This window comes from Phaseolus vulgaris, chromosome 2 (assembly GCF_051622355.1).
Source record: "Phaseolus vulgaris cultivar YP4 chromosome 2, ASM5162235v1, whole genome shotgun sequence".
Lineage (NCBI taxonomy): Eukaryota > Viridiplantae > Streptophyta > Magnoliopsida > Fabales > Fabaceae > Phaseolus > Phaseolus vulgaris.
The window spans coordinates 8,775,667-8,803,233 of record NC_143499.1 but is presented as its reverse complement, the minus strand read 5'-3'; the positions used below and the strand labels follow the sequence as shown (position 1 = coordinate 8,803,233).

Here is a 27,567-nt window from a genome sequence, read left to right as displayed (position 1 = left end):
CTGCTACTCTTCCAATTCAGTTTTGGGGAGAAGCTTTTACTACTGTCATGCACATTATCAATGCCCTCCCCTCTTCTGTTCTTTCAAACAAATCACCCTATGAAATGCTTTTTAAACATAAACCTGATTATACTCTTTTTAAAACGTTTGGTTGTGCTTGCTTCCCTCTTCTACGCCCGTATCATAAGCATAAGCTTGATTTTCGGTCTGAATGCTGCTTATTCCTTGGTCTAAATGGGTTTGTGATGTATTTGTTTGTTATGTTACAAAATTCATATTGGTGATACCATCTTTACTAGTTTTTCAATTACAATTCATAAGATTCTTGAGTTTTTGGATGCCCTCTGGAAGTTAATGCGCAACGGTGAAGAAAGAAGAAAGCTAAGTTCAAAGTTTAAGAAATGCTATATTTAATAATGTTAAAAGGTGTATAGCTTGAGGGATATACATGGCCTCTATGCATAAGGACAAAAAGGAATTTTATATCTCTATTCATGGAACCTATCTAATTTCTTTTTTTTTAGAGAAAGAAAATGTGATATAGAATCAAACCTGCAAACGGAAAAAAGAAAAAAAAAAACTGCAGCAGATGGTGAAGGGTGGCAACGTTCGTCGGAAGCGGCGGCGCTGTGCTGTAGGACGCGACTGTGGTGGCTGTTTTGTGAGAGAGGAGACATAGACACATAATTTTGGAATGGGTGATGATATTTTGACATTTTATTCCAGTTTACACTCACAACAAAATATTAATATTTATAATAAAAAAAATTAAAAATAAAATAATATTTTTAATGAAAATATAGACAAAATATAAAATGTTAAAATAATTTTCAAAATTAAAAAATTAAAAATAATTAAAATATTAATATTTAGTAGGGTGGAGTTTCAGAAAATCATTTTCCTTTTGGAATATGTGGTGGTTCAAAGCCCTCTCTTTTGACTTCTTATTTTCTCTTCATTTTCTTCATGAATTTTAGCTTTCAACATGTTTATAAGTAATTAATTTTTTCATTGAGTTACAAAATAGGTCAGAGTGGAAGACCCAAACATTTCAAGTCATTTTCTTTCTTTAGATATAATAATTATTAAATTGATTGTTAACTTTTTTTTAGTTTCACAATATAATTTTTTAAAATTTTGTTGATTGATGTGAGATTTTGAAGTGTAATGTGGATGAATGCTGTTTGCAATGCATAAAATGGAAGTTTGGTGATATCTAATCGTAATATATTTCATTATATTACTTGTTCAGAGCTTTTATGGATATTTAAAGTGATTAAAGAGTTGAAATTTTTTCATGAAGCAACACAAAATATTTAGATAGGCGACACAATTACAAAAGCCTATTTCATGCATTATAAATATTTGACAAATTGCCAAAAACAGTTTTAACTACTTTTTCTGATTTTTGTAAATATTTTCATTACATTACATCACCATAATCTTTTAGTTATTATGCCATTTAGTTTGAGACTCCTTCATTCATTGCATCCAATTGTACCAAACAATAACACAAATCATATCAGAAAGAGTCAGATGACTATATGAAGCAAAGAAAGACAAAATAAATAATATAAACAAATAACAGTTAAGATTTCAACACATTTATGATTTACTGTGTCTACAATTATTTTTTTCCATCAATAACTAATATTCCTTACTCTATCTTTTTGAAATAAGTTCCTCACAGGGAATCAGGTTCAAAAAGAAGATCAAAGTAAGAAGGCATAACTAATAGTTGGTGGGAGCATCAAGTGATTGATACATGAGCCATGAAATAAAATAAAAGTAATGTATACATAACAGAGATTATGAGAATGGTAGTTTGGTGGAAATAAAAACTAGTTTACTAGTTACTACTACTTATCTCACAGGCCATTATTCTTTCTGAATGTCTGAATCTTTTCTGTGGAAACCCTCAATACTTAGCAAAAGTGTAGATGTAGTGCAGCTTTACTATGATGTGGTGAAGATATATATCTTAAAGAGATACAGAGGGCAAAAGCTTGAAGTTCAAATCCCACAGCTCAAAATTGCCATTAACGAAATCATAATGTGCTCCTTTCAAAGCTAGAGTTTTGTTCACAACACCATCTCTAACAAAAGGATAAGTTAACAGGTTCCCAAGTGACACATTCACAGCTTCCTGCATTAGAAATTACAAGTAAAGGGTAATATAATTTTTAATGATAAATAGAGACAGTTAAAAAAATAAAATAAGAAATAAGTGAAAAGGAAGGATATTTAATAAGAAAGAAATAAGTAGAAAAAGAAATTATTCTTCATCACTCATCCAAAAGAAGGCTAAGGGGTAAAGGATCATTTAGTTACCTTCTCACAGTTAGTACACTGCTCTGCGAAGCTTAAGTCACTTGTTTCTGCTTTAACCTTGGACCTTGCTGGTGTACATATTTGGACCCATTGCTCTATGAATTCACTGAAAGATCACAGAGGAAGGAAATGGTTTTCAAGGTGGTTAAGTGTGTGTACTAATAATAGTTATGTTCACCAAAATCACTGTGCAATAGTATAATATATTCCTCAGGGGAATCTTGCATGCAAGAATCCAATGACTAGTTAGAGAGGATTTACACTTAAATTCCTCAAAAAAGGAATCATTCATATAATAATTTTCTTCTCCTTTCCCATGAATATACATTATGATTTGACATGAAAAGTCAGGGGAGCAGTAAAATAAAAAAAATGCTTCTGTATATTTTAATGTTGGATAGAAAGGTTATGATTTGTTCTTGGCATATACCCAGCAACATTTCCAAAAGGTTGTTTTTATCTGGATTTGTTAAGCCTGTCTCCAATTACTAGTACATTACTTTATATTCACTGTTATAGATGCTGGGATATGAATCATGATTCTACTGAAGTACTAAACATTTGGAGTTATGCTTTTGAACATTAAATTCTATTTACAACCAATCATATGTATGAGAGAAATAGATGAGTTGGAAAAGAAAAAGAAGTGATAAAATAGGTGAGATGATGAAAAACTATAAACCAAAAAAGGGATGCATACATAAAATTATTGTAAAAATATATTTTACTATATAACTTTATATTATTTGAAGTATGTGTGTGAAACAGCATTTAGGTTTATCCAATTATTTATTCCTTCTTTTATAGATCTAAACAATAGTAGTGAATTGTTCCTTCCTTTAAGATCCTTTAACAATGAGTTAAAGCCCTTCAGTTTTAAGTACACCATTAAGGATGTTTCAAGAAATCTTAGTAATGGTAACAACGTATAAGACTTGCCTTGCAGTGGTCCCATCATCTGGGATAGACATGAGCCCCTTTATACCTCCACAGCAACTGTGTCCAATAACTACAATATTCTCCACCTGTAAGTTACAATACCCATTAGAATCTAAAAAATACAATAAAAAATTGCAAAAAGTTATACTCCAGTTTTAGTAAAAGACATAAATGTTCATCTATATAAGCCAACACACCACATACATGTGTTCCACTTTCGTCAAACTAGATATAAAAATTGGTCAATTTGAAATGAGATTCCGGCATAACTCGCACATAATTGCGGAAGACAAAAACATTTTATATTAATTAATAAAATAAAAATGTTGAATGGATTAAATAAATGAGTAAAGTAGTGAACATATTTATTATATTCGTAATAATACATAGTGGGAAGGTGTGGTGGAGATGTTGAGTTATGATTTATGAGTTTGACCAAATACTATTTGAGTGGATATAAGCGTGGTAGTTAGTTGAACGTTTGATTTTATCATTCTTGGCTTTAGCAATATCTGCACCAATTCAAAGATTCCTTAAGCTGTTCATAAATAATTTTCGTAATTTGTCTTGATAAAATAGCAAGTTGAGCTTGATGCGTGTGAATCCCAACAAATAATGATGCAACTAACAAATTGCATCTACCACCAAACTTTCTTCATTTATCTCAAGACCCACCACCATTATTAGAGCACTGTACCATATAAGATAAGCATGGCATAAGAATGAGAAATAATCACCTTTAAATGCAAGACTGCATATTCAATGGCTGCCCCAGCTCCTGAATACTTCGTCTACACAATAACACAGCCAGTAAAAAAAATTGTACTCATTTAAAAAAAATAAAATTTGCATGTTTAATTGGGGGTACACAGTCAAACGTTAAACCTTGTCATACGGTGGAACCATGTTGGCAATGTTTCGGACCATAAAGGCTTCACCGGGTTGGAAATCCAGAATATGGGATGGACAAACTCTCGAGTCTGAGCATGCAAATACCATAAACTGCATGTGTTCATAACGATGTTATATGATTTTGATTAGTGGCAACATAAATGTATCAAAACAGAAACTGCCTGCATAAAACAATGATTTAAACAGTGGTTTGATGTTTTATTCCGTCGAAATACTAGATTAATAGATTGTTAGTTAAATTAGTTAGTCACTAGTTCGACCATGTAATTAAAATGGTGTAAATATGTAATATCCAAACGTAAATATACATGTTATTTTGTGTTATGAACAAATGGCAAGTATGTATATGATACTTTATAATTGAATTAAAATGTATATATAGTATATATACGGTATGTAGGTGGCTAATAATAGTTAACACATGCCTATGCTGTACAAAAGTAGGAATAGAAGACGTCATTAATAAATCTGAAAACAACTGTTCCCTTCAAAATTAATTTTGTTTGTATGTTTTCATGTGGTCATAATCAAAAGTACCAAATTCAGTTTCACCACAAATTAATGTAGCCAAATCCCAAAGGGCATAAAAGGAATTGAGAAAAAGCAGTAACTAGTGAAGATGACACTAACCTTTGGGCTTTGGCCTTGGGCAAGTTCGCCATATAGATCAGGATTTTTCCTAAAAAAATACAAATAATCCACCCAAATAAATATCAGAAAATGTAATTCCCGTAATTATTGGTTGAATTAAAGTAAAAATAGAACATGCCTTAATTTCCGCAACGACAAAGGATCAAACTCAACACAAAAAGTAAAGTGCCCTTTTAGCAACAACAACGAAAACTCTTTCGACATTGGCCATCTCATGATTTCCATTTATTTATGGTTGAAAGAAACAACATCTTACGTTTCCACTTAATATTGTAAACTTAAAGTTCCACTTTCTATCACGCTTTCCATTTTATTTGGAGGTAGCTAGCTAGTGTGATGGGAAAGGGATGAAAGAGGAACATTTTAAAAATTATTTTGTTAGTTATTAATTTCATTTTTTTTTCTTTTTATTCTTTGCTATTATTTTGTATTACAAATATAACAAGTATTTTTTTCTAAAATTAAGGATTAATTTAAGATTTTATTCCACGATACATTAATTATAAAAATTAATTAGAATAAAGTGACTTTTTCCAGGTGTGTAAAGTAAACATTCACATTACTATTTGGATTCAATTGTTGCTAAAGTAACTTCTCAAAAAATCAATTATGGATATGTATAGAACTACTTTCTATTTTAAAATATTTAGAGATGGAAGATGATGCTTAGGAAAAGTGTTCAAACTCAAAGTTTCTAATAGAAAGTTTATAGGAAGATTAAATGAGAGTTTTAACATGCAAAGTAATCATGTCAGTATAAAAATCTTATATATATGGTCAACTATTTCCAAATTACTATGTGATATAATTCTTAATTTTCTTATGAAGATATTTATTTTGTTCCCGTTAGCTTTAAAGGGCAAAATACAAATTTCTTTTGCAATTATCCCATCACAATAATAGTAAATTATTCTAAAATAATGAACTGTATTCATAATATAGCAAATTCTTATCGAGAAGGTTCCTAGCTGAATAGGGAGATCATAAATGAAGGAAAAAGACACATACGCAAATTTCTCATTCTTAAAGCTAATGAAGCCGGTTCTGATCCTCTCCTCCGGGTTAAACGGCTTCGAACCGGCAGCGTCAAGCTCTGCCGTCAGATCCTTGATCTTTGCGGTGGCGACCTCGCCGAGTTCAGCCTTTTCACTGTCAAAAAAAAAATAACAGAAACCGTTACATTGTGCGGAAATCAAAGCGCGTACGAGGTGGCGTGGGGCCCACATGAGAAGAACGAAGAACCAAACAACACCACCTACCACCTCCTTCTGAAACTCTATCCATCTCTACATGTGGTCGTGTTTGTCATAAAAACACGGAGCCAAATGACGAAAAAGGACAGCAATGTTTGTCTGAAATTACCTGAGAAGCTTGGTCAGACTTGCGATGGCTTCCTCGTATGATTCTCCTGCCATCTCTTCCTTCTGTTTTGGTCTCAAACAACACAATTTTCAGTCAATTCCAAAACAACGCATGATCAATCTCTTCATAAAATTATTTAATAATGATCATCTTAATCGATTAACCGATCATATATATACATACACACACACGAATTCAACGCATTTTATTCATGAAGTTCAACAAAAAGAATCAAAACAAGTCATCATCTAGCTAAGAGATCAGCGAAAATTAAACTTAATGAATCAGCGTAAACGTGAATTGTAGAACGTGATCTGAAACCGGTGGACGAAAAACAGAAGAGAATGAATATACGTGTGTGTATTACCTTTGAGTTAATTTGTTGGAGCAAAGCAACAGGTAGTAATTAGATTTGGAGGAAAACAATAATGTTTTGTTTGTGTTTGTGTTTGTGTGTGTGTGTTGTGTTTGTGTTTATGATATTATATGAAGATATGAGTGTGACGGTTGAGTTTTCATTAGGCGTGTTATAGAGGAACGGAGGAGCTAGAGGGGATTTAGGATTCACCTTTGGTGTGCCACTCAACACGGGTCAATTTATCATCAACATCACATATTTTATTTCGTTAATAAATAACTTTCTTTTTATGTTCACTTCCAACCAAGACTTGGTTCACATCATTTCTCAATTCAGAGAAAAATCTCAATAATAATAAAAATATAATTAATAATATCGGTTTTATTTTTTAAATTATTTTGAGTTTAAAAATGCAAAAATATCCTTTATCTGTTGTTCTTCACTGTTTCTACGTTGACATGGAGTGGTTTTGCTTATAACAAGAGTCTTTTTTTTTCCTTTGAAAGTGCTCCAAAAGTGATATATATAGAAAGTAAGAAAAAACCACCTTACCCCATTTTCTTGCCATATAAAGTAGAACTCAAAAACTCATGCCCACTAATTTTCTAACTTTTTTTTTTATTTTCTATGAGCATAAATTGATGACTGAAAATTAATATTTGTGGTGTTTTAACCTCCAAATATTCTCCATATATCTCACTCAAAGTCTGATTGTCAGAGTCAAGCTACTTCATTTCTTTCGTTTTCCTTTTATGTTCAATTAACTAAGAAAACTGTATTTAAACCTTACAAATTTAAAGGATCATAAATTATAAAAAAATTATGATTTCAATGGAAAAGGAAACACATATAACTGCATCTAAATTTCACTATTTTCTGTTTGGAAAGGTTGGCATGAAACAATTAATTATTATATATTAATTAGCAATTAGATAAACAAGGGAAATGGTTACCAAAATAGAAGTGTGGTAGAAAGTGAGAGGAGGTGATGACCAAACTATGAGTCATGCATTTCATCAATTAGGACGAATATTAGGTAGAGTTATATTATTACATAATACATTTATATAACATTTATTCAAATCTTAGTTCTGAAATTACAATTGATCATTTGATTGGTTTAATTAATCAGATTATTGGATAGATACAATTGGATTACATCGACTTAATTGGATTAATAAAAACTCAATATGAATTAATATATTTTTTAATTTTTTTATTATATATTTTTTGAATTGTTTATAAAATTACATTGTTCGATTTTTGTTATGGATTTATATAGTTCTTAAGAAGTTTATTTTGAACATTAACTATTTTACTGTGATGATTTTTTGGAATTTTTTGAGATTTAATTATGGAATTATTTTCTCAAATTTTTATTTTTATTTTATTATGATAAAAAATTTCAAGATTTAAGTTGAATTGATTCAGGTATAATATATATTTTTTTAATGTAGACTGGACCAACCAGTTTAATTAATTACTAACCATCCTACTATTTGACTAAATGGATTGACTAGGTGAATAATAAAATTTAAATAAGAAAAATGAAAAATGTAATCCAAAAATAATTCCTCTTGAATTTAAAATTATTACTTTATTACCAAAGTTGACACAATTGAGAGTGATGGATAATTTAAATGCAATTAATTAGCAATTACGATAGCCTATGCTTATACTACCATGAAATTTCAATTTCAATTTAATAAAAGGCAATTGAAGATATTAACACACATGTTGATGCAAATTTTAATAATGAGCCAACATAATATAGAAATGATAATTAGAGTTTAACTTAATTATAATTATAATTAAACTAATTATAAAATAGTATGTTATGTGCAATATTTTTTTTTATTCATTTGTAATACTTATAATTATAACTTCTCTCTTTATATATATATGGTTCTCAATTGACATTTTTCAAGTGTTAGTATAGTGCATGAAATAAAACACATAATTGAAGTTTGGAAATGGAATTAAAACTTGTAATTTTCTCTAAGATGTTTAAAGTATTCTAAAAATAATTCAATGTTCAATTTTCATGAGATTTATTTTTACCATATATATAAATTAGATTTTTTTAACACATTAATAATGTGAATAATTCACAATTTTTTTTGTAAATAATTTTAATTAGAAACATGATTAATTCAATTTAAGTGAAGCCATTCTTTCGACTAGTTGCTTAATATATAAATTAGAGTATATATAATATGGTGAGTGAGATTTTCACTCTCTCAATTTTTTAACTAGGCATATTTTTTTTTTCTATTCTCTTTAAGACTTGGTTTGGAATTATAGAAAAGCTTGAGAATGAATAAGTAAATAAGACAAAAATTCAAGAATTATTATCCTTCATGTAAATTTTATAGAAATATGCAAAATTAAAACAGCCATGGAGTTCACAATTCATTTTAGCTTTTACTTGGAGTTCACATGACTTTTATATTACAAAAGCTTATCTTTTTTTCCCTTATATAATATCATTCACATGACTTCTTTTTTTTAATTGTGATACAAAATAAAAGAAATTATTGTTATTTAAACGCTTATATTTAAATCTTAACATATACAATCTTTTCTATTTAAAATTTTGATAAAATATGAAAGTTGCTCATACATATATAAGTTCAAATAATGTCAATTATAGTAAAAGTCATATTCCTTAATTCGTAATATGTAGATTTATTTAGGAGAGATGAGAAAGTTGTTGCCGTCAGCATTTAAGTAATTATATTATTATATATTTATTATTTTTTATAGATTAGATAGTTGTCAAATGGTATTTCAATTAAAAAAATTATTATTTAAATACTATATTTAGAATAGGGATAGAATCCTTTAATTAGTATATTATTTGATAATTGATTAAATTAAATTAATTTTAGAGACTACAAAATTAAAATTACTGTTATTTAAATCAAAATTAAAAATAAAGCTACACCTTTAGGCACAGTAAACAAAGAATAAATTTACTTACATTAATACTAAAATTAAGATTAAATTTTAATTAAATCAATTTCATTAAATTAAATCAACATTAAAATTAAATTAGAGAATGTATTGCAAAATTTATTAGAAAAAAGTAAAATATTGTAGAAAATTAATATCATTTAAATAATAGTAGATTTAATACTGAAAATTATTAATAAGTTAATCAGATTTTAAATATAAAAATATATTATTTCAATGTCTACATGTGCATTTTAAGTTAATAACTATAAACTACACATTGCATAACTCGAAAACTAATTAATTTTTTCTTTTAAGACTCATTCTACATTATTCGAGCTTTTTAATCTACTACACAAATTATAGGACACTATAAAAAAAATCAATAAATAAAATTTAATTTTAAGAATAAAAAATAATTAGTTGTTATATTAATTAAATTAGATACTATTTTAGAGACTAAAAAAATAATTAGTATCTAAATTAATTTCTATTATTGATAAATAGTTTCTAGATTGATATTTGTTTAGCTGATAAGGTTTTAGATACCAACTTTATAATCTAAATAATTAGTATCTAATTATATACTAATTTAAAAAATATTTATCAATAATAAAAATTAATTTAGATACCAATAATTTTTTTAGTATATAAAATAATATATAATTTAGTCAATATTTTCATACGATTAGAGAATCTATCTCATACTCAATTCACCGACATAAATAAACACGAGAAGTTCAAGATATTTTCAACGCAATCCACAATGATTCAACACTAGCTTTTAGAATATCAAACTAAACACATAACTAATAATAATATTACATTTAATGAATGTAAAAATATAAATAGAAAAACTTGGACCTCCCCAAAAAATCCGTACAAGTAAAAATCTAATAAGAAATAATATAAATAGATGACCATCCTAAAATAAAAAAAAAAGTTACCTTTCTTAGTTTTTACAAAGTTTTAGAATCTTTAAATATCAAATAGAATTGTCTACATGTTTGTAACATTTTTGTTATCTTCGTAGTAACGTGAAAGTAACGGTATATAACTTCGGCTGTTCAATTCCAACAAATTATATGCTTTATTTTATTTTTATTTAATTTAATGTATTATAAATTATTAATGATTTTTCTTTTATTGTTATTAACAAATATAATGCTTCAAAGAGAAGGAAATTCAATTAATTGTCACATTTTACATTGAAATTCTTGTAAGTTATTTAGTTTTCTTTATTGAAACAATAAAATCACATTTATTAGTTTTCAAAGAATTAACTTAGTTAAAATTGAAGTTTTAGTGCAATAAAAAACAGTAAACTAAGTACAACTGTATATACGTGAAAGTAACTTTTGTCAATATTGTAGATTCTTAAAAATAGGTAATATAACACTTCAAATTAAAAAAAAAAACACATTTGTATTTTCAAATATGCTATTACAAAAGAAAATTAATATTCATCATTAGTGGGTAAAATATTTTGTATATATTAAAACCTAGTATTTATTATGGTTTTGGTTTTAAAATGATATGTAGTATTAGTTTTCTAGTTAGTTTAGTTTTTATTAGTGGTTATTTTACTTGAAGTTTGATTTAACTTTTATATATAGATGTAACTATTGATAAATGTTGATATTTTTTATTTTAAACAAATATTAGAATTTAATTCTTATTATTTTAAATAAATATTAAAAATGAATTATCTAACCTATAAGGAATTCAAACTAATTTGAATTATAAGTTGAAAAATCCAAAACAAGTTATAGAGACTCTAAATTTGATTGGATTAAAAGGTCTAGAATACTGAAATGTAGATAATGTTCATGTAATCTTTACTTAAGAACAAAAGAAATTGGCCTATCTACACGTGATTGAAAAGAAAAAAACAAACAGAAATATGATTTAATAAATGAGAAGCATACCGAGACAATCTTGCTGGTGCAACATAGCATCATACACTTTTTTAATGCTCCAGCCATGCTTCTCTTTGCACTGCACAACCCTCTTTCTTCTGGGGTCAAAAGCACTAAAATTTTAACAATTTCTATAACGTTGTATATGTATATATAAACAATAGTTACACTAAAATGATAAGTTATGACATATTTGAAAATTCTAATACACATTCTCAAGACTTTGTTGGAAAATGCAAATTTTGAAGGCAAGTCCAAATGCAGTACATATTAAACTACAAAAAATGGTAAAGTTCTAAGTTCTTCTGACCTTCTGGTTATATATGAAGACTTTGACAAATAGATAGGGAGAAAAATTAAAGAGAGAAGCAAAAGGGTAGGTAATTTAGAAGGGTTTGGAGGTTTTTTGTGTGGCCTATGAATGAAAATAGTGGGTAAAGTGTTAGGTGTTTATGGTGCATTGGAGGAAGAAATGGGGTGCCATAACAAAAAAGTGAAGAAGATGAAAAGGGGATGGGAGAAGGAGAATGAAAAGTGAATTTGTAGCAAAAGATGATAAAGAAAGCGAAAGGTAAGTTAATGTTAGCTCAGGGGTTGTAATGGACACTACTTTCTTATCTCAATTCTGAAAGAGTGTTAGCTACATCATCATCGTGCAATGCAGTGTCCACAAGCCACAAAAAGAGGTCACCAATGTTGCAAAAAGAAAATTCTAGGAAAAAGGAATATTTTGTGAATATGATTTGACATCGTTGTCAATTTGTCATGTAATGAATTTCAATGAATGGACGATGTTTCTTTCGTCCCTTCAATATTTTATTTTATCTCATTCGTATTGGCCAAAATCTCATTGTCTTCGCCATTAAATTTTTATTCCTGTTTTACTGCAAGCCAATGTTACTTAGGTGAGATATCACTAAATTTTTACATTATAAATTATTTTTATCAAATTGAGTTATGTTTAAAATGCATAAAACTATTTATAATTTATTTTTATTTTAACAAAAATTTGTTAGTCTTTACAGAGTTACTATCAAATCATATATATATATATAAATATTTTATTTTTTTACACAAGAATTATAAAATATAGTTAAATTTAAAATTTAAAATTCACTTCTAATAACCAACATAATCAGTTTGTCTAATTGTCTCATTTTTTCAATATATTTTCAAGTCTTCTATTTTTTAAATTTCATTTTTTTATTGAGACTTTTGTCAAAGAAAGTGAATGAAAAGGAAGAAAAGTCACAAAATTATTACATTAAGATTCTAAATTATAAATAGTATGAATATCTTATTTCACTCAGTTTTATTGTTGTTAAATATTTTCAAACCATTAAAAAGATCAGAAGGAGAATTCTGAATTTGAAGTTTTTATAGTCAATAAGATTTTACGCATTTTTATTTTTGTGAATCGATTTTTATTGACCTATATAATTGTTTTAATTTTTGTTTTATAATTTTTCATTGTTTTGTTTTGTTTCTGTCATCATTTTTTTTTATAAAAATGTGAATCTTATTACACTAAAAAAAAATAGATTTACCGACAGATTTTTACAGACATACCTAAATTTGTAGGTAAATTTAACATTATCTATAGATATTATCCACAGATCTGAATCTATAAGTAAATTCAGTATTACCTATAAATATTATTCACGTATATGAATCCATAGGTAAATTCAGCGTTATCTACATATTATTATCCACAAATCTCTATTTGTAGAATTTTTTTACATTATCCACACATTTTCATTATCTACAAATTTTACCCATGAATCTATATCCAAAAATAAATTTAATATTATTATTAATTATTAATATAAATATTTGTATTAACAATATTAAGAATATAAATAATCTTAATAATTTTAAATTTTTTAATAATATAAATAATATTAATCATAATAGTTATATACAGAATATTAAAAATATTATTCTAATATGAATAATTATAAAATCATAACTAATATTTATAAATAATAATCATAACTAATACATATACATACTATTAACATTATAAAACTAATAATATTAATAATACTATTATTATTAATAATATTAATGGTATTGATATTATATTTATTAATACTATTTATAATATTAATAATATTTAATTATATTTATAATATTTAATAATATTTAATAATGTTTAATAATATTTAATAATGTTTAATAATATTTAAGAAATATTTAATAATATTTAAGAAATATTTAATAATATTTAAGAAATATTTAATTAAGAAATATTTAATAATATTTAATAATGTTTAATAATATTTAATAATGTTTAATAATATTTAATCATGTTTAATAATATTTAATCATGTTTAATAATATTTAATAATGTTTAATAATGTTTAATAATATTTAAGAAATATTTAATAATATTTAAGAAATATTTAATAATATTTAATAATGTTTAATAATATTTAATAATATTTAATAATGTTTAATAATAATTAATAATATTTAATAATGTATAATAATAATTAATAATATTTAGTAATTTTCAATAATATTTAATAATTTTTAATAATATCTAAAATATTTTTTAATAATATATAATAGTTTTTAAGAATTTTTAATAATATTAATATTATTAAGTAATATTGTGAATATTAATAATAATAATAAAATTAGTATTATGATTAATATTATTATTATTATTATTAATGTTAATAATTTGAATAATAATAATATTAATAAAATTAATAATATAAATGATATTAATATTAATATATGAATAATATTAATAATTTTTATATTATTAATTATATTAGTATTGATAATTAAATTAATAAATAATAATAATTATAATCACAAAATTTAAAAACAAAATTTGAATGATATAATGATTAAAGTTTGTTTGTTTCGAGTTTCTTGTAATTTATTTCTAACATTAATTAATAATAATTATAATAGATATATATATATATATAATTAAATAATAATTATAAATTTAAAAATAAAAATGACATATTAATTATAATTATAAAAGGAAAATACTATCATTAAAAAGTAAAATGTGACACATTTATATAAATAAAAAACACAAAATCTGAAAAAAAAATTATGTTAATTTACAACAACGAAAAATATTTTTAAAGAATTAAATTAAATATTAAAAATGAAGAAAATATTAATATTGTTTAGATAAATATGTACAAATAACTACAACTTATATTATTATGAAGATAAGGAGAATGAAGATGCAAAAAGTGAATGACTCATTGGGCATATTGATATGGATGAAGTTTATAAGTTTCTTTCTTCCTGCATCTCCATAGTTTTTTTCTTGCATCTCCATAGTTTTTGTTGGCATCCCATAGATAAGACGAAAATATTTTTTTTTTAAATATAGTTTTAATTTTACAATTTAGAAATATATATTTTTTCTATTTACACTTCTTCTTAGATTTGTAAAATCTGAAAGGTATTTCTAGATTTAAAAATAACTTCGAGATTATAAAAACTCATTCTGAATTATAAAAGTTGAAAGATATTTTCAATCTGAAAATATTTTTCGATCTATATTGTAAATTTTTTTTGGATTATCCATTCCAAAATGTAAAACATCGAATTCTATAATTCAAATTTTTTCCAATCACCCATTTCAAAATGAAAAACATCAATAAAAAAAATGATATTTTGGTATTTTAAGAAGAGTGCCAAAAAAAAATTATGTAGGTACAGGAAAAGAGACGACTTAATGGACACATTGATTAACTTGTAACTTATATGGAACTATTTTCTTAATAAATTGTAAACTATATTTAAATTAGGTTAGAGTCATACCTCATTTTGTTTCACATGTAAACTATAAATAATATATAATGACATAATTTTCGAACCTATTCTAAAAAGTTTTTTTTTATAAAACCCTCTAATGAAAAATAAAATAAATTTATTTATAAATTTAAATTAGTTTGCGTACCAATGGTTACTAGTTTTGGTGACCGACCGAACGCATTAAGATACATTTAAAACACTCAATAAATGGTAGTAGAGACCGTTGTGAAAACTCCCTACAAATCATAATTATGTCCAACCGAATCCGGGTGACATCCCTCAGAAATTTGCTAACACTGATTTAGTGGAAGATATTGATTTATTAAAGATATTTTCCAAATATACCAATATACCAGTATATCTCCCTATAAATTAGGGATCATGCAAGAAATCAATTAACATTGATATTTGATAGATTCAGTCCATCACAACACATGACTAAACACTATAAATAAATCCTCCACAAAGGTGTAAAGTACGTTTTTATCAATTTTCACTATACAGTTTATACACAGAATACTTACTTGATCGTCGGAGTACCTTTTTTAGGTCAACCCCGACCGAGCACCAACAATTAAAGGAAGAAACTTGAAGTGAGGAGCGAAGAGGCAACCATCAATAATTATACCACCAGTTTCAAGTACTATCTAGCCCCTCTTTTCCTATACAGGTACAATTGGGGTCCACCGTGGGGTCGAGATAGAGTTCAAATTCAAACAAGCAATAATGATTTCAACGAGAAACACGATCAACATTGATCGAATCACTAAGGAACATATCACCGTGTTTCAAACACTCTAAAAGCAGATGGAGGAGATGTGCCAGAAGGGCATGGAGGAAAGACAAAAAAAATGAAGAAGAGATGCGCCTACTCAAAGAACAAATTGAGGAGTTGAAACGTTGACTTGATGGATTAGAACGGAGAGAGCAATCTCATTCAAATAATAATCACAACCAGGAGAAATCAGCAACCGTTCGGACACACACTCAACAAGCGTCCCGACATCAAACCGATCGAACTCACATAGCTGACGATGATGATGACCCAAAGGGACACCCTTTCTGATATGATTCCAATAACAAAATAGAGATGTTTCATAGACATGTTATGGATTCAATTTGATTTGGAATATGATTAGACACTTTTCTAGAATTGGATCAATGTTCTTTCGTTCAAAAACTCACCAAATCTTAAGCAACCAAGACAAAACTCATATGGAAACCCATTTCTTGTCAAATGAACCGATTAAACTATCTAGAAAGCAAATGAACCAAACAAAAGCATGAAAGAAAGCTAATGAAATGATTAAAACAGTAAAGGAGTGAAATGAACCGAACAAAACATGATAGGAACAAAAGTGCAAGAAAAAGCAAATGAACTGATTACAAAAGATTAGAAAAGCCTAAGACATGTTTTTAGAGTTTATTTGGGAATGGAAATGGATGAATAAGATGGAAAGGAGAAGAGAACTTATGTGGTTGGAGTCCTTGGAGAGGAACACGCCACTTGAAGGATGCAAAGCTTCAAGATGAGTGTAGATGCCGCCACTTGAGGTTCCAAGATTGCTCTCAAGATAAGACTAGAATAAGAGAAGACACAAGTCTCTCAATCACTCACCAATTTGGGAGAATTTCTGTACTCAAAATATCAAATCTGTATTTAGAAGGACTCAAGCCCTCCTTATATAGGAGAATGACCGGTCATGTAAGTACAAGAGGCTTACAAAAGAAGCTAACTAAAGTTCCCTTATAACTCTCCCACTTCTAGCGCCTAAAGTGAAGGAGGAAGGGATATCTTCTAGAATTTTCTAAAGCTAATATCTAAAGATGTTTTACATAAGAGGTATCTTTAGGTTTCCCTCTAAGCACCTTCCTAAACACTATATTAAGCATTTTTACATTTTATACAAAAAATACTACAACAAGAGAAAACATTTGACCACTACTTCCTAATTCTTTAAATTTGCTCTTTGTAATCCTTTGAGGTAAAAATGATGACGAGCTAATAATCCTCTGAGCATCTTCTTCTTCGGCTTCTTTCTCTTCTTGATCTTGATCTCCATTACTTTCACTGATGAGATCATGGAGGCACAACTCCCTTCCAAATGGAAGGGACCTAGTATCAAACTCCATGATGGTTCTACAGATCTGGACGAACACATGAACGTCTATAAAAAATAGATGAAACTATCACGCGAGGTTACATCGACTTGTATACCAGATTCAAAGAAGGTAGATATCTTTGTAAAACTATCACAATCAGGTACATTTTGGTGAATGCAAAACCTCCTATAATATATTGCTCGGTCGGTCGTTCATTAACCACCTTAAAGCAATAGTTCCCACACAACACCTTGCCATGAAATTTCCCTCAGCAGGAGGTGATATAGTTACCATTCATTGATCAGAAGACAACTCGCGAATGTTATGTTGCAAGCTTGAAAGTCAAACCAACCAATCAACTATACAAGGCATTACACGCGGATGATCAACCGGATGAAGAAGACACTCATCAGGATCTAGAGGGTCGACCAAAGATTGCTGTTGTGAAAAAAAAATCCCTAAGAAGAGAGCATATGGTCGATCTCGACCCTCGGATGAATGAGACTCGCATTGAACCAGGCGAAGAACATCGCCCGTTACCCCTATGTGATGAAGAACATGCAACACACAAAGAGACTTCTTTAAAGCCGGACGACAATAAATTGGTGAGTCAAACATTGATTGATAATGTTGATTTGTTTGCTTAGACAACTTCAGATATGCTTGAAGTGAGTCCGAACATTATTACACAACGACTTTCTATATACAAGGAAGAAAAATTGTTCACCCAGAAGAAATGAAAATGGGGAAGAAAAACGTGATGTTGCACGACAAGAAGCTAACAAGTTAGTCAAAGTCGGTTTTATCAAGAAAGCACACTACACAACCTAGTTAGTCAATGGAGTTATGGTTAAAAAAGCAAATGGAAAATGGAGAATGTGTACTGACTACACTGAACTTAACAAAGCCTGTCTGAAAGGATTCATATCCTTTACCGAGCATCGACCACCTAGTAGATGGAGCGACCAGTCACAATATTTTAGGTTTTTGGATGCACACTCAGGATACAATCAAATCCAGATGCACCCAAGAGATGAGGAAAAAACACGTTCATGACCAACTGTGACAACTTCTATTATGAGTACATGTCGTCTGGCCTCAAGAATGTTGGAGCCACTTATCAAAGGTTGATGGATTACATCTTTAAAGGGATGCTCGGCCGAAACATCAAAGTTTATGTAGATGACATTGTAGTCAAATATGACTCATGTCTATAACATATCCAAGATCTCAAGGAAATTTTTCAAGCCCTTCAAGACCATGGCATGCGGCTCAACCCCGACAAGTGTGCGTTCATGATAGAAGAAGGAAAGTTTTTGGGTTATATGCTCACCCATCATGGTATAAAAGCAAATCCAGAAAAATCTAGCCCCAAAATGTGAAGGAAATTCATAAGCTAATCGGTCGACTCACAATTCTTTCCAGATTTGTGCCAAAGTTAGTAGAGAAAAGTAAGCTCATCGTACACTGTTACGCAAAACAGCTAAATTCGAATGGATGGACAAATGCGAAGAAATATTTTTTTCAATTAAAAGCTTTCTTAGCATCCATTCTAATCATTCAAAAGCCGGACAATACAGGGCCAATAATAGTCTATCTTGCGGTATCAGAAAAAGCGGTCAGTGCATCACTAGTACAAGAAGTTGAAAGAAGAACGACCAGTTTATTTTGTAAGTCGGGTAGCCTTGAAATTAGTAGTTACTGCACGAAGAATGCGAATGTATTTTCAAAATCATCGCATAATAGTCAAGACTGAGTATCCGATTATGAAGATATTAGCGAAGCCGAATATGGGCGACTGTTGACTTTTTATGACAAGTGCACCACATTATCAGAAGTAATAATTTGTCCCTAAGGATGGATATCGATCCCACCAGAAACAGTGAATTATCAAGTACAATTACTCACTAAATATAAAAAAAAAACAATTAAAAATGTGTTGAAAATGGTTGTGTTGGCGATGATTAATAAGAAAACAGACAATGAATTGGTTGCTTCAAGTTGGAAAAATAGGTATTAGGTTTCATCTTTCTCACTCTTATGTATTTTGATTAGCATGTTAACATTATGTTCTTTGATTTAAATTGATGCTCGTATAAAAATCATTTATATTGATTCCTTGCATATAAAATTACTAAGAATATTCCCTAAATATCGCTCCCTCGCTTATTTATAAGAAAAACTTATAATCAAGCTTAGACGTTAATAGCAATTAAAATTTCAAGTCTATTCCTAACACTCAAATATGTTAAATATTGTTGTTTAGGTCAAAACCTTAAAAATACTTTTAAGCTAGATTTAAGATTCTAGATCAAGAGTGATAAACAAAACAACAATACCAAATAATCAATCAAGAACATAATATTATATCATATTTAAATATCACCTCAATACATCGGAGTTCAAACAGATTACTCTCAATCCCAAAGGGTAGAATTAACCACACATACTTCTAGCACCTTCCATTCTCCCAATTGGTTTCAAACCACTCAATTGTGTTTTCCTCTCAATCTAGCACACTAGGGTTGTGTCTCTAGCCCCTATGTAACCTAATTTATTAGGGTTATGTGACTTCCTGCATCGCACTGATGGACTTTTTGATAAAACATAAAAATAGCCCAATTTGTCTGATGCGTTCTCGCTTGATCGAGAAAGGCGTCGATTTCCAAAAACGTTGTTGGAACATTCTTGCTGGGTTGTTTGAGCGAGTGTTGGGTTAGACTTTTTGTGTGTTTCTGGACCTTCCAACTTTCTCCTTTTAGCTTATATTATTCATCTTTAGCTCAATAATCTCCATTCTTCCCTAAAAACCTGAAATTAACACCGAATTTGGGAATAAAATACTCTTATTCAAATAAAGATAATAAAAAATATAAAAGTATAAATTCAAAAATTAAACATTATTTTATATGTAAATTAGTAATTAATACTCATAAGTGCCTATATTTTAATATGAAATATTACTGAAATTTGACACTTATCACCAGTCGAATGATCAGATGGGTCGTAGAACTGTCAGAATTTCAGATTCAATATTAGCTCATGAGGGTAATTAAGTCTCAAGCCTTAGCTGATTTTACAGTTGAACTTAGTCCTCGTCCGACCAAGACTGAGGACTTCAAATGGACCTTAAATGTTGATGGACATCTAATAGTAAATCATGCGAAGCAGAGGTAGTGCTTTAAAGCCTGAGCGATATTCTCCTTGAGCAAGCCTTAAAGTTTGATTTATAACATCAAGCAATCAAGCCGAATACGAGACCATCATAGCCGACCTCAATCTAGTACATGATATGGAGGATAAACATCTTATTTGTAGAAGTGATTCTCAGCTCGTTGTCGGACAACTTAAAGAAGAATTTGAAGTCGAAGATTCTCTACTGCAAAGGTATTATCACCTCGTCCGAAGTTTGATGACCAAATTCAAAAATGTTAGAATTGAATATATCCACAGGGATCACAACACTAGAGTTGTCATGCTTTCACGAATTGCAACCATTAAGAAAAAAAGCTTCATCAGTCGGTCATCTACATCAACCTCAAAAATCCTAGTGTTGGCACGCACGAATGCATGACAACTAGGGTACAAAAAAATTGGATGACACCTATCAAATAGTTTCTAGAAAATGGTGATTGCGAAGCGCAACAGGAAAAAATAATGAGACAGCAAGTCGTTTGATTTGTTCTCATCGGTGCCGACCTCTATTGATGAGGATACACTCGACCATTGCTAAAATGTGTTTCCCTCGACCAAGCTGACTATGTCATGCGGGAAATACATGAGGGGGTATGTGGAACTCACCTGGGAGCAAGAACAATGGCTGCTAAAGTACTAAGAGCAGGCTAATACTAGCCGACCGTGCAAGGTGATCACACAAAATTTGTCCAAAAATGTTTAAGTGTCAAGAATACGACACCATATCACACCAAAAGCACGAGAATCTACATTATATTCTCTCCACGGTCATTTTAAAAGTGGGGAATGGATATTATTGGACCTTTCAGCCCAGGAAAAGGACAGTGTAAATTTCTACTTGTTAGAATTGATTATTTCTCTAAATGGATAAAGGTTGAGCCATTAGCGACCATCACAACTCGAAATGTTCAAAATTTTGTATGACGAAACATTGTTTGTCGTTTCGGTATACCTCATGTCATCATCACTGATAACGGTCGACAATTCATCGACCGAGGACTTGTTGAGTTTTACGAGAAACTCAACATTAAACACATCACGAGTTCGGTAGAGTTACTGGATAAGTCAGTCACTTGGTTTTGGCGATCGACCGAACGCATTAAGATACATTTAAAACACTCAATAAATGGTATTAGAGACCGTTATGAAAACTCCCTACAAATCATAATTATGTCCAACCGAATCCGGGTGGCATCCCTCAGAAATTTGCTAACATTGATTTAGTGGAAGATATTGATTTATTAAAGATATTCTCCAAATATACCAATATACCTCCCTAAAAATCAGGGATCATGCTAGAAATCAATTAACACTGACATTTGATAGATTCGGTCTATCACAACAAATACTCATGACTAAACACTATAAATAAATCCTTCATCGAGGTATAAGGTATGTTTTTACCAGTTTATACTATACACTCTTTAGATAGAGTACTTACTTGATCGTCGGAGTACCTTTCTTAGGTCAATCCCAACTGAACACTAGCCATTAAAGGAAGAGACTTAAAGTGAGAATGAGGAGACAACCAACACATGAACATTTCTACTACCAGTTCGAGATACTATCTAAACTCTCTTTGCCTATACATGTACAATTTATATTTAAGTTAAAAATTATATTTTAAAAAAGTATACGAGAATCTTATAAAACTTAATTTTAACAATTGTTTTTTCTATATTAGAAACAATTGTAAAGAATCATGTATATGTAGATATTTTCTAACATAAACTGATGATAAGAATTTAAAACAAAATGTTTGGAATTTAAAAGATATTGTCTTGTTGAAAAGAAACAAATAATATGCTGCCCATTTTTCTTCCCAACAGTTCACATGTATTTATGTAATACAATTCTCAGGATTGAGATTATGCAAGGTCTTCAGAAAATCTTAGATGAAATTTATTATATATATATATATATATATATATATATATATATATTTGTCATATCTGAGAAGGATAGAGGTCGATCTTTTTATTGGTTGATTCACTAGCAGATTCTCTCCAAGGTGCACGTGTATTTCAGCAACCGAATCATTCAACTCAGTTGATAAAAGAAAACTTTACTGTAGTAAGGTAACAAATATTGATCCCTTCCCTTATTTCATCTGCTATAGAGAGTGCCAGAAACAAATTAACAGCATTTTTAGTCAAAACAGGAAAAAGGGTGAGTCTTTATGAAAGAGAATATGGATATTGATCATCTTTACAAGAAAAAGGTTGGAAAATTGAATAATTTTGCAAATAGAGGGTTTTCACAGTTCATTTATACTTGAAAATGTGCAGACCAACCGTTTTTTCAATCACTCTTTTTTTATTGTGTTGCATAAGTTTATTTTATTTGTTCAAAGGTGGTTTAATCTGGATCTCGTAATTAGCTACCATTTAGTGCCTAGGTTTGATTGCTGCTGCTCATATGGGATTATCCTTGGGCTGAGAAAGACGATGTAAAAGTACTTGGGTTTGATGTAAAAAAAGAAGATAAAGTATCTTTAGTATATATGATTCTCTATCTTTAAGGTGTTTTTGAATCTTTAAAATATACAATTTGATTGTTCAACCACTGATCTTTCAGATGTACAAAGGTTCTAATGAAGAACAGGATGTAAGTAATAGGAAGGTAAAGGCTGCACATCAACCCCCTTTTTCCTTTTTAAATTACAGTTGGTGATCTTTATCATTTATAGGACTTTCTATGGCAGGTTAGAAACTGTGATGCGGCAGAGAGCAGTTTTCAAAGGTATAAATATCATATTCAACATCTTCTGTTTCGTACTTCATCTTTTTTGGGTGAGAGGAGGAATGATTTTTCCAAGTTTCCTAGAACTTCCTGAAGCCTGCACAGATTGTAGGTGTTGCTAGAAACATAGAATATAATACACATACAATATTAATTTGTTCTGTACGGATCGAATGCAGCATGATTTCTGATGACGTGGATCCATCTGGGGCTTCATCATCCCAATTAGGAAATTTGAGTTGCTGCTCATTGGTTTGTAAACCAAGTGCTATTATGACAACCAACAGATACTTCATGCTTGATAAAGTAACTCAGTCATGGCCTTCCCCTGCCTTGTGTTTTGTGGAGAGAGTGCCTCAAGATGCACAAAGTTCTCATGTTACAGTTTTTAATTCAGGTGATGGATCCTCAAAATCAGATAATGAGTCAACCTCCTCTAAGAGTATGCGCGATGTTCATATTGTAAGAACTAAGATCCACTCATCCATGTCTGAACCTATCTCACTGAACATCAAAACTGTCTATTTTCAAATATGTGGCACTGCTGGACTGATGCTTTATATGATTAACATCATAGAGACCCTTGACTATTGCAGACTATTTATGTTTAATAAGTATTCTTTTTGTGTTTTCCAGTCAATGCGGTTGATGGAGGACTTTCTAGATCTTGCTAAACAAAATACAGAAAAGGATTTGGAAACTTGTGGTATACTTGGTGCCTGTCTTGTAAGAATCATTGTAAAACCATAACTTAGTCTTTCGCTGTCTTTGGCTAGTCATCATAAAGTCTTTGTGAATACAGAAATATTGGGCCTGTGTGGTGCCATTTTTCTTGTAAAAGAAGCACCTTTTTTTTTCATTTTGCAGGTACTAGTTTCAACTTCTCAAAATAATGGGAAGCTAAAAAGCATATAAATCTGAATCAGAAAGTATTTTGAACGACTTAGCTTCACATAAATTAGCTGCTTCTTTTAAAAGAAAATATTGTAAATAAACATAAACTAGCTTCTTATTTTTTTAAAATATCTACATATAATTATAACTAACTGATCATACATCAGATTATGTTATTATCAGAAAATTTTCACTACAGAGCAGTTAGTCATACCTCCCGCATAATTACTCCTTATTTTCGGTCTTTTTCTAGACTTTGAATAAGCAAGATTGCTCCCCTCATTTAATTAATCTATGTTATAACCGAAATATTTCCCCCCCTTCCTATCTTAGTCATATGAATGTACTCATGTCATGTTTATTTCTGGTTGTGTTTTCTAGGTTGGCTGAATTTGTTAGTACTTTATATCTTGTATGATTGTTTTCAATTTCTTCTTAATGGTATTTAATAGATTTTCATCTGCCAAGATTGTGTTTTATGGAAAAGAAGTGAAGAGTCTGATTTGATCAAATGCATTACAGAATTTGAAACTGATATATGATCATATCCTTCAATTTTCCAGGAAAAGGGAACCCTCTATATGACTACTCTGATTATACCAAAGCAGGAATCCGCTTCCAATTCTGTTAGTATCTGGATCTTAGCCTTACATTCTTCTAACCTACGGCTTTAAACTATTTTGAACAGATACTTTCAAGAGGGCATGATTTTATTATTAATTGTTGCTAATTTGATGATAACTGAATTACAGTGTCAAGCTACAAATGAGGAGGAAGTTTTCAAAATTCTAAATGAAAGATCCCTTTGTCCTGTAGGATGGATCCATGTATGTCTTCCCACCTTCTCACTAATGCTAATCAAGAGTAGAGGTTTTTGCTGGTTGGTTTGGGTTGAACACATGGAATTTCACAAATCAATTTTGCAGTGATTTGATCACAGGTTTGTGGGGGAAGATATCAATCAAAACAAACTTAACGTGGCAAGATTGGGTTGGTTTAGGTTTGGTTAATTAAGTTGGGCAGGAAACATCATCCCATTGGGAATGAAACCCAGAAATGAACAGTATGTTTAGATGAGATATACCTGACCTGACTACATCTTAGTGTTAAAGGTGGTCTGAAACTACGATTCTTAAAAGGAAGACAAATTTTCCTTTACATAAACACAAGAAATAGCTTTTAACAGTGGATTAAGGAAGGGGTTAATTAGATTCAGTGTTGGTTGGGTTGTTTTCATGTGAGCGTGAAAGGAGTTGCAAAAGTCAACACCACTTGGCAATCTATTAAATTAGGGTAGCTACTTTGCCCAAAATTATTGTTTAAGCATGTAACTACTGAAGCTTACTAGGGAGTTTTTATCCAGCTAAGAAATGTTTTTTTTCCTTCTTTGGAGATTATTCACTTTGATCAAGATATGTCATCACTAGAGCCTAAACTATTTTCATATCATAAATCCTTTTTGAAGAGAATATTCTCCTGGTTTGACTTCTCTAACCCCTTTTTTTCTAAACTTTTTCAGACACATCCTTCTCAAAGTTGTTTCATGTCATCTGTGGATCTGCACACTCAATATTCCTACCAGGTGACTGATCCAAGTATTTGCATTATTAATTAGGTTCTGTGGATCTGCATTTTTCTTGTAAAAGCAATTCTTTTCTCAACTATTATCACCTTGTATCGGCATTTAAACTATGATCTCCTTTAAGAATACATGTTACTTTTATCATCAAAGTTTTCATTTGGACCATGGTTGCATTGAATAGTTGACATATTCAAATATAATTAATAGCACATCCTTTATGATTTTGGTGGCAATCAGTGATTAGGGACATTATGGTTTGGGATAAGATGACTGCAGTCTGTATATGATGGTATAATATATGGATATTTAGTTCTTTCTGCTAAAGTTGAATTGTATGTGTATTAGGAAAGTACAATTACAAAAGTTTTCCTTTAACAAAAGAACTTAAAATGGTTCATAGGGGATAATTATAATCAACCTAACTAATAAAACTCGAACGGATATTTACTTAAAAGTATAGTCTCCATCTATTTTCCTTTTCCAGACAATTTTTCACTCTGTTTGGTGTTATTTTATCAGATGATGATTCCTGAGGCATTTGCCATTGTCTTGGCACCAAATGATAACATAAGGTCTATCTACCATCTTTTGTTCTACAATATGGACAAATTCTCTCCAATTCCTATTGTTATCTCTGTGCTTATATATTAACTGCTGTCTTTCACCTAAAATTTGGACATCTAGTCTATTCTACTTAAATTTTTCTATCTTCTTTTTTTCCCTTTCCTTTTTAAAAGAAATTCCTTACACCAATAACTGCATCCAACTTTCAGTTTGAGATAATAAGGGAGCTGAATGAATGTAAGATATTTTGAACTAAACCAGAATATGTTCCTCTGAATCTGATTTGGATTATAAAACTATTGTATGATGCTAAAGTACTTTTGCTAGCTTCTCTTGAACCACAATAATAAGCCTGATTCCAAGTACCAGAAATGCTATATGCTAAGATATCTGGGAACTCAAATTTAGTATTTTTGTCCAGGAGCTGTGGAGTATTTCGTCTAGTGGACCCTGAAGGAATGAATATTCTGAAAAATTGCCAGGAGACAGGATTTCATCCACACAAAGAACCAGATAATGGCAACCCTGTGTATGAGCACTGCTCAAATGTCTACAGAAATTCTAATCTAAGATTTGAAATCTTTGATTTACGCTAAAATTGACATTGAATACAACACTGTATAATATGACAGATACAAGTGTACTGAAAGAACAATAAGAACAATGCTGATACACAATTATCAACAAGTCAGTGTAAGCATACTAAATAATAATCAGTTTCTCTTTCTAGTCTCAGAAACAACAATAGTTATGTTTTGTCTAATGTAATAAGGTCTAAGAAACAACAATAGTTATGTTTTGTCTAATGTAATAAGGTAGGTTTAGTACTTCCCTCTTTGTTTTCTAGCTCATTGTCACAGGATTTATTCACTAAGTTCTCTTTTGATTCCAGAAGGTTGGAGTTGGTGTAACCAGTTTGAAACTTATTTTATTTTTCATATTTATTTTTCCTGGAAGTCCTTAGCTTCTTCATAAAAAATATTAAGCAAGAAAAGTATATGAAAAAAATGAATTTGACTTTTTTTATAAATTAAAAGGAATTTGTGTACAAGGTAGTTGTTAGAAACTCTCTGGTATATTTTCAATTTTTTATTTTTAACTAGTATATCAACTAATTTTAATTTATGTAAAAGTTTATTTTATTTTATTTTTATGCTTTTTCACTTATGTAAAACTTAATTTTATTTATTTATTATTTTATGAAAAATTTCGTCTAAACAAACATTAAACATTTTGGGTCAAAGTTAACTTTTGTATGATTTAAA

The 27,567-nt window shown here is 29.5% G+C and overlaps 2 protein-coding genes across 25 annotated transcripts; one reads left to right on the top strand and one right to left on the bottom strand.

Moving 5' to 3' along the window:
- Nucleotides 1-1,579: 1,579 nt before the first annotated feature.
- On the bottom strand, nucleotides 1,580-12,217 carry LOC137810612 (carbonic anhydrase 2). Of its 2 annotated transcripts, XM_068611980.2 has the most exons (10): nucleotides 11,738-12,217; nucleotides 11,437-11,525; nucleotides 6,196-6,257; nucleotides 5,842-5,982; nucleotides 4,813-4,861; nucleotides 4,156-4,272; nucleotides 4,008-4,061; nucleotides 3,271-3,356; nucleotides 2,332-2,437; nucleotides 1,580-2,146 (listed from the first exon to the last, which is right to left on the bottom strand). In XM_068611980.2, the coding sequence occupies exons 2-10, from the start codon at nucleotides 11,491-11,493 to the stop codon at nucleotides 1,982-1,984; spliced, it is 837 nt and encodes a 278-aa protein (XP_068468081.1). In that variant the 5' UTR covers nucleotides 11,494-11,525; nucleotides 11,738-12,217; the 3' UTR covers nucleotides 1,580-1,981. The 2 variants fall into 2 exon arrangements, with proteins under 2 accessions (XP_068468081.1, XP_068468082.1); XM_068611981.2 differs by lacking the exons at nucleotides 11,437-11,525; nucleotides 11,738-12,217 and adding an exon at nucleotides 6,563-6,858.
- Nucleotides 12,218-22,459: 10,242 nt separating this feature from the next.
- AMSH2 (associated molecule with the SH3 domain of STAM 2) lies at nucleotides 22,460-27,196 on the top strand. Of its 23 annotated transcripts, none has more exons than XM_090298238.1 (11): nucleotides 22,635-22,689; nucleotides 23,098-23,142; nucleotides 23,225-23,262; nucleotides 23,442-23,568; nucleotides 23,660-23,724; nucleotides 23,899-23,988; nucleotides 24,720-24,782; nucleotides 24,909-24,983; nucleotides 25,676-25,738; nucleotides 26,258-26,310; nucleotides 26,724-27,196. In XM_090298238.1, the coding sequence occupies exons 5-11, from the start codon at nucleotides 23,707-23,709 to the stop codon at nucleotides 26,896-26,898; spliced, it is 537 nt and encodes a 178-aa protein (XP_090154364.1). In that variant the 5' UTR covers nucleotides 22,635-22,689; nucleotides 23,098-23,142; nucleotides 23,225-23,262; nucleotides 23,442-23,568; nucleotides 23,660-23,706; the 3' UTR covers nucleotides 26,899-27,196. The 23 variants fall into 23 exon arrangements, 21 of the variants coding, with proteins under 21 accessions (XP_068468071.1, XP_068468079.1, XP_090154358.1 ...); XM_090298235.1 differs by lacking the exon at nucleotides 22,635-22,689 and adding an exon at nucleotides 22,818-23,008; XM_090298237.1 differs by lacking the exon at nucleotides 22,635-22,689 and adding an exon at nucleotides 22,823-22,975.
- Nucleotides 27,197-27,567: the final 371 nt, after the last annotated feature.

Excerpts from the sequence above, each read along its gene's own strand:
- LOC137810612 (XM_068611980.2), bottom strand. The coding sequence starts at position 11,493 with ATGGCTGGAGCATTAAAAAAGTGTATGATGCTATGTTGCACCAGCAAG. Across the intron at positions 5,983-6,195 it reads AGTCTGACCAAGCTTCTCAG|TGAAAAGGCTGAACTCGGCG; the intron begins GTAATTTCAGAC and ends TTTTTTTGACAG. Across the intron at positions 4,862-5,841 it reads TTTAAGAATGAGAAATTTGC|GAAAAATCCTGATCTATATG; the intron begins GTATGTGTCTTT and ends GTATTTTTTTAG.
- AMSH2 (XM_068611969.2), top strand. The coding sequence starts at position 22,700 with ATGAAAGAGAATATGGATATTGATCATCTTTACAAGAAAAAG. Across the intron at positions 22,742-23,097 it reads ATCATCTTTACAAGAAAAAG|ATGTACAAAGGTTCTAATGA; the intron begins GTTGGAAAATTG and ends CTGATCTTTCAG. Across the intron at positions 24,984-25,675 it reads GTCCTGTAGGATGGATCCAT|ACACATCCTTCTCAAAGTTG; the intron begins GTATGTCTTCCC and ends AAACTTTTTCAG.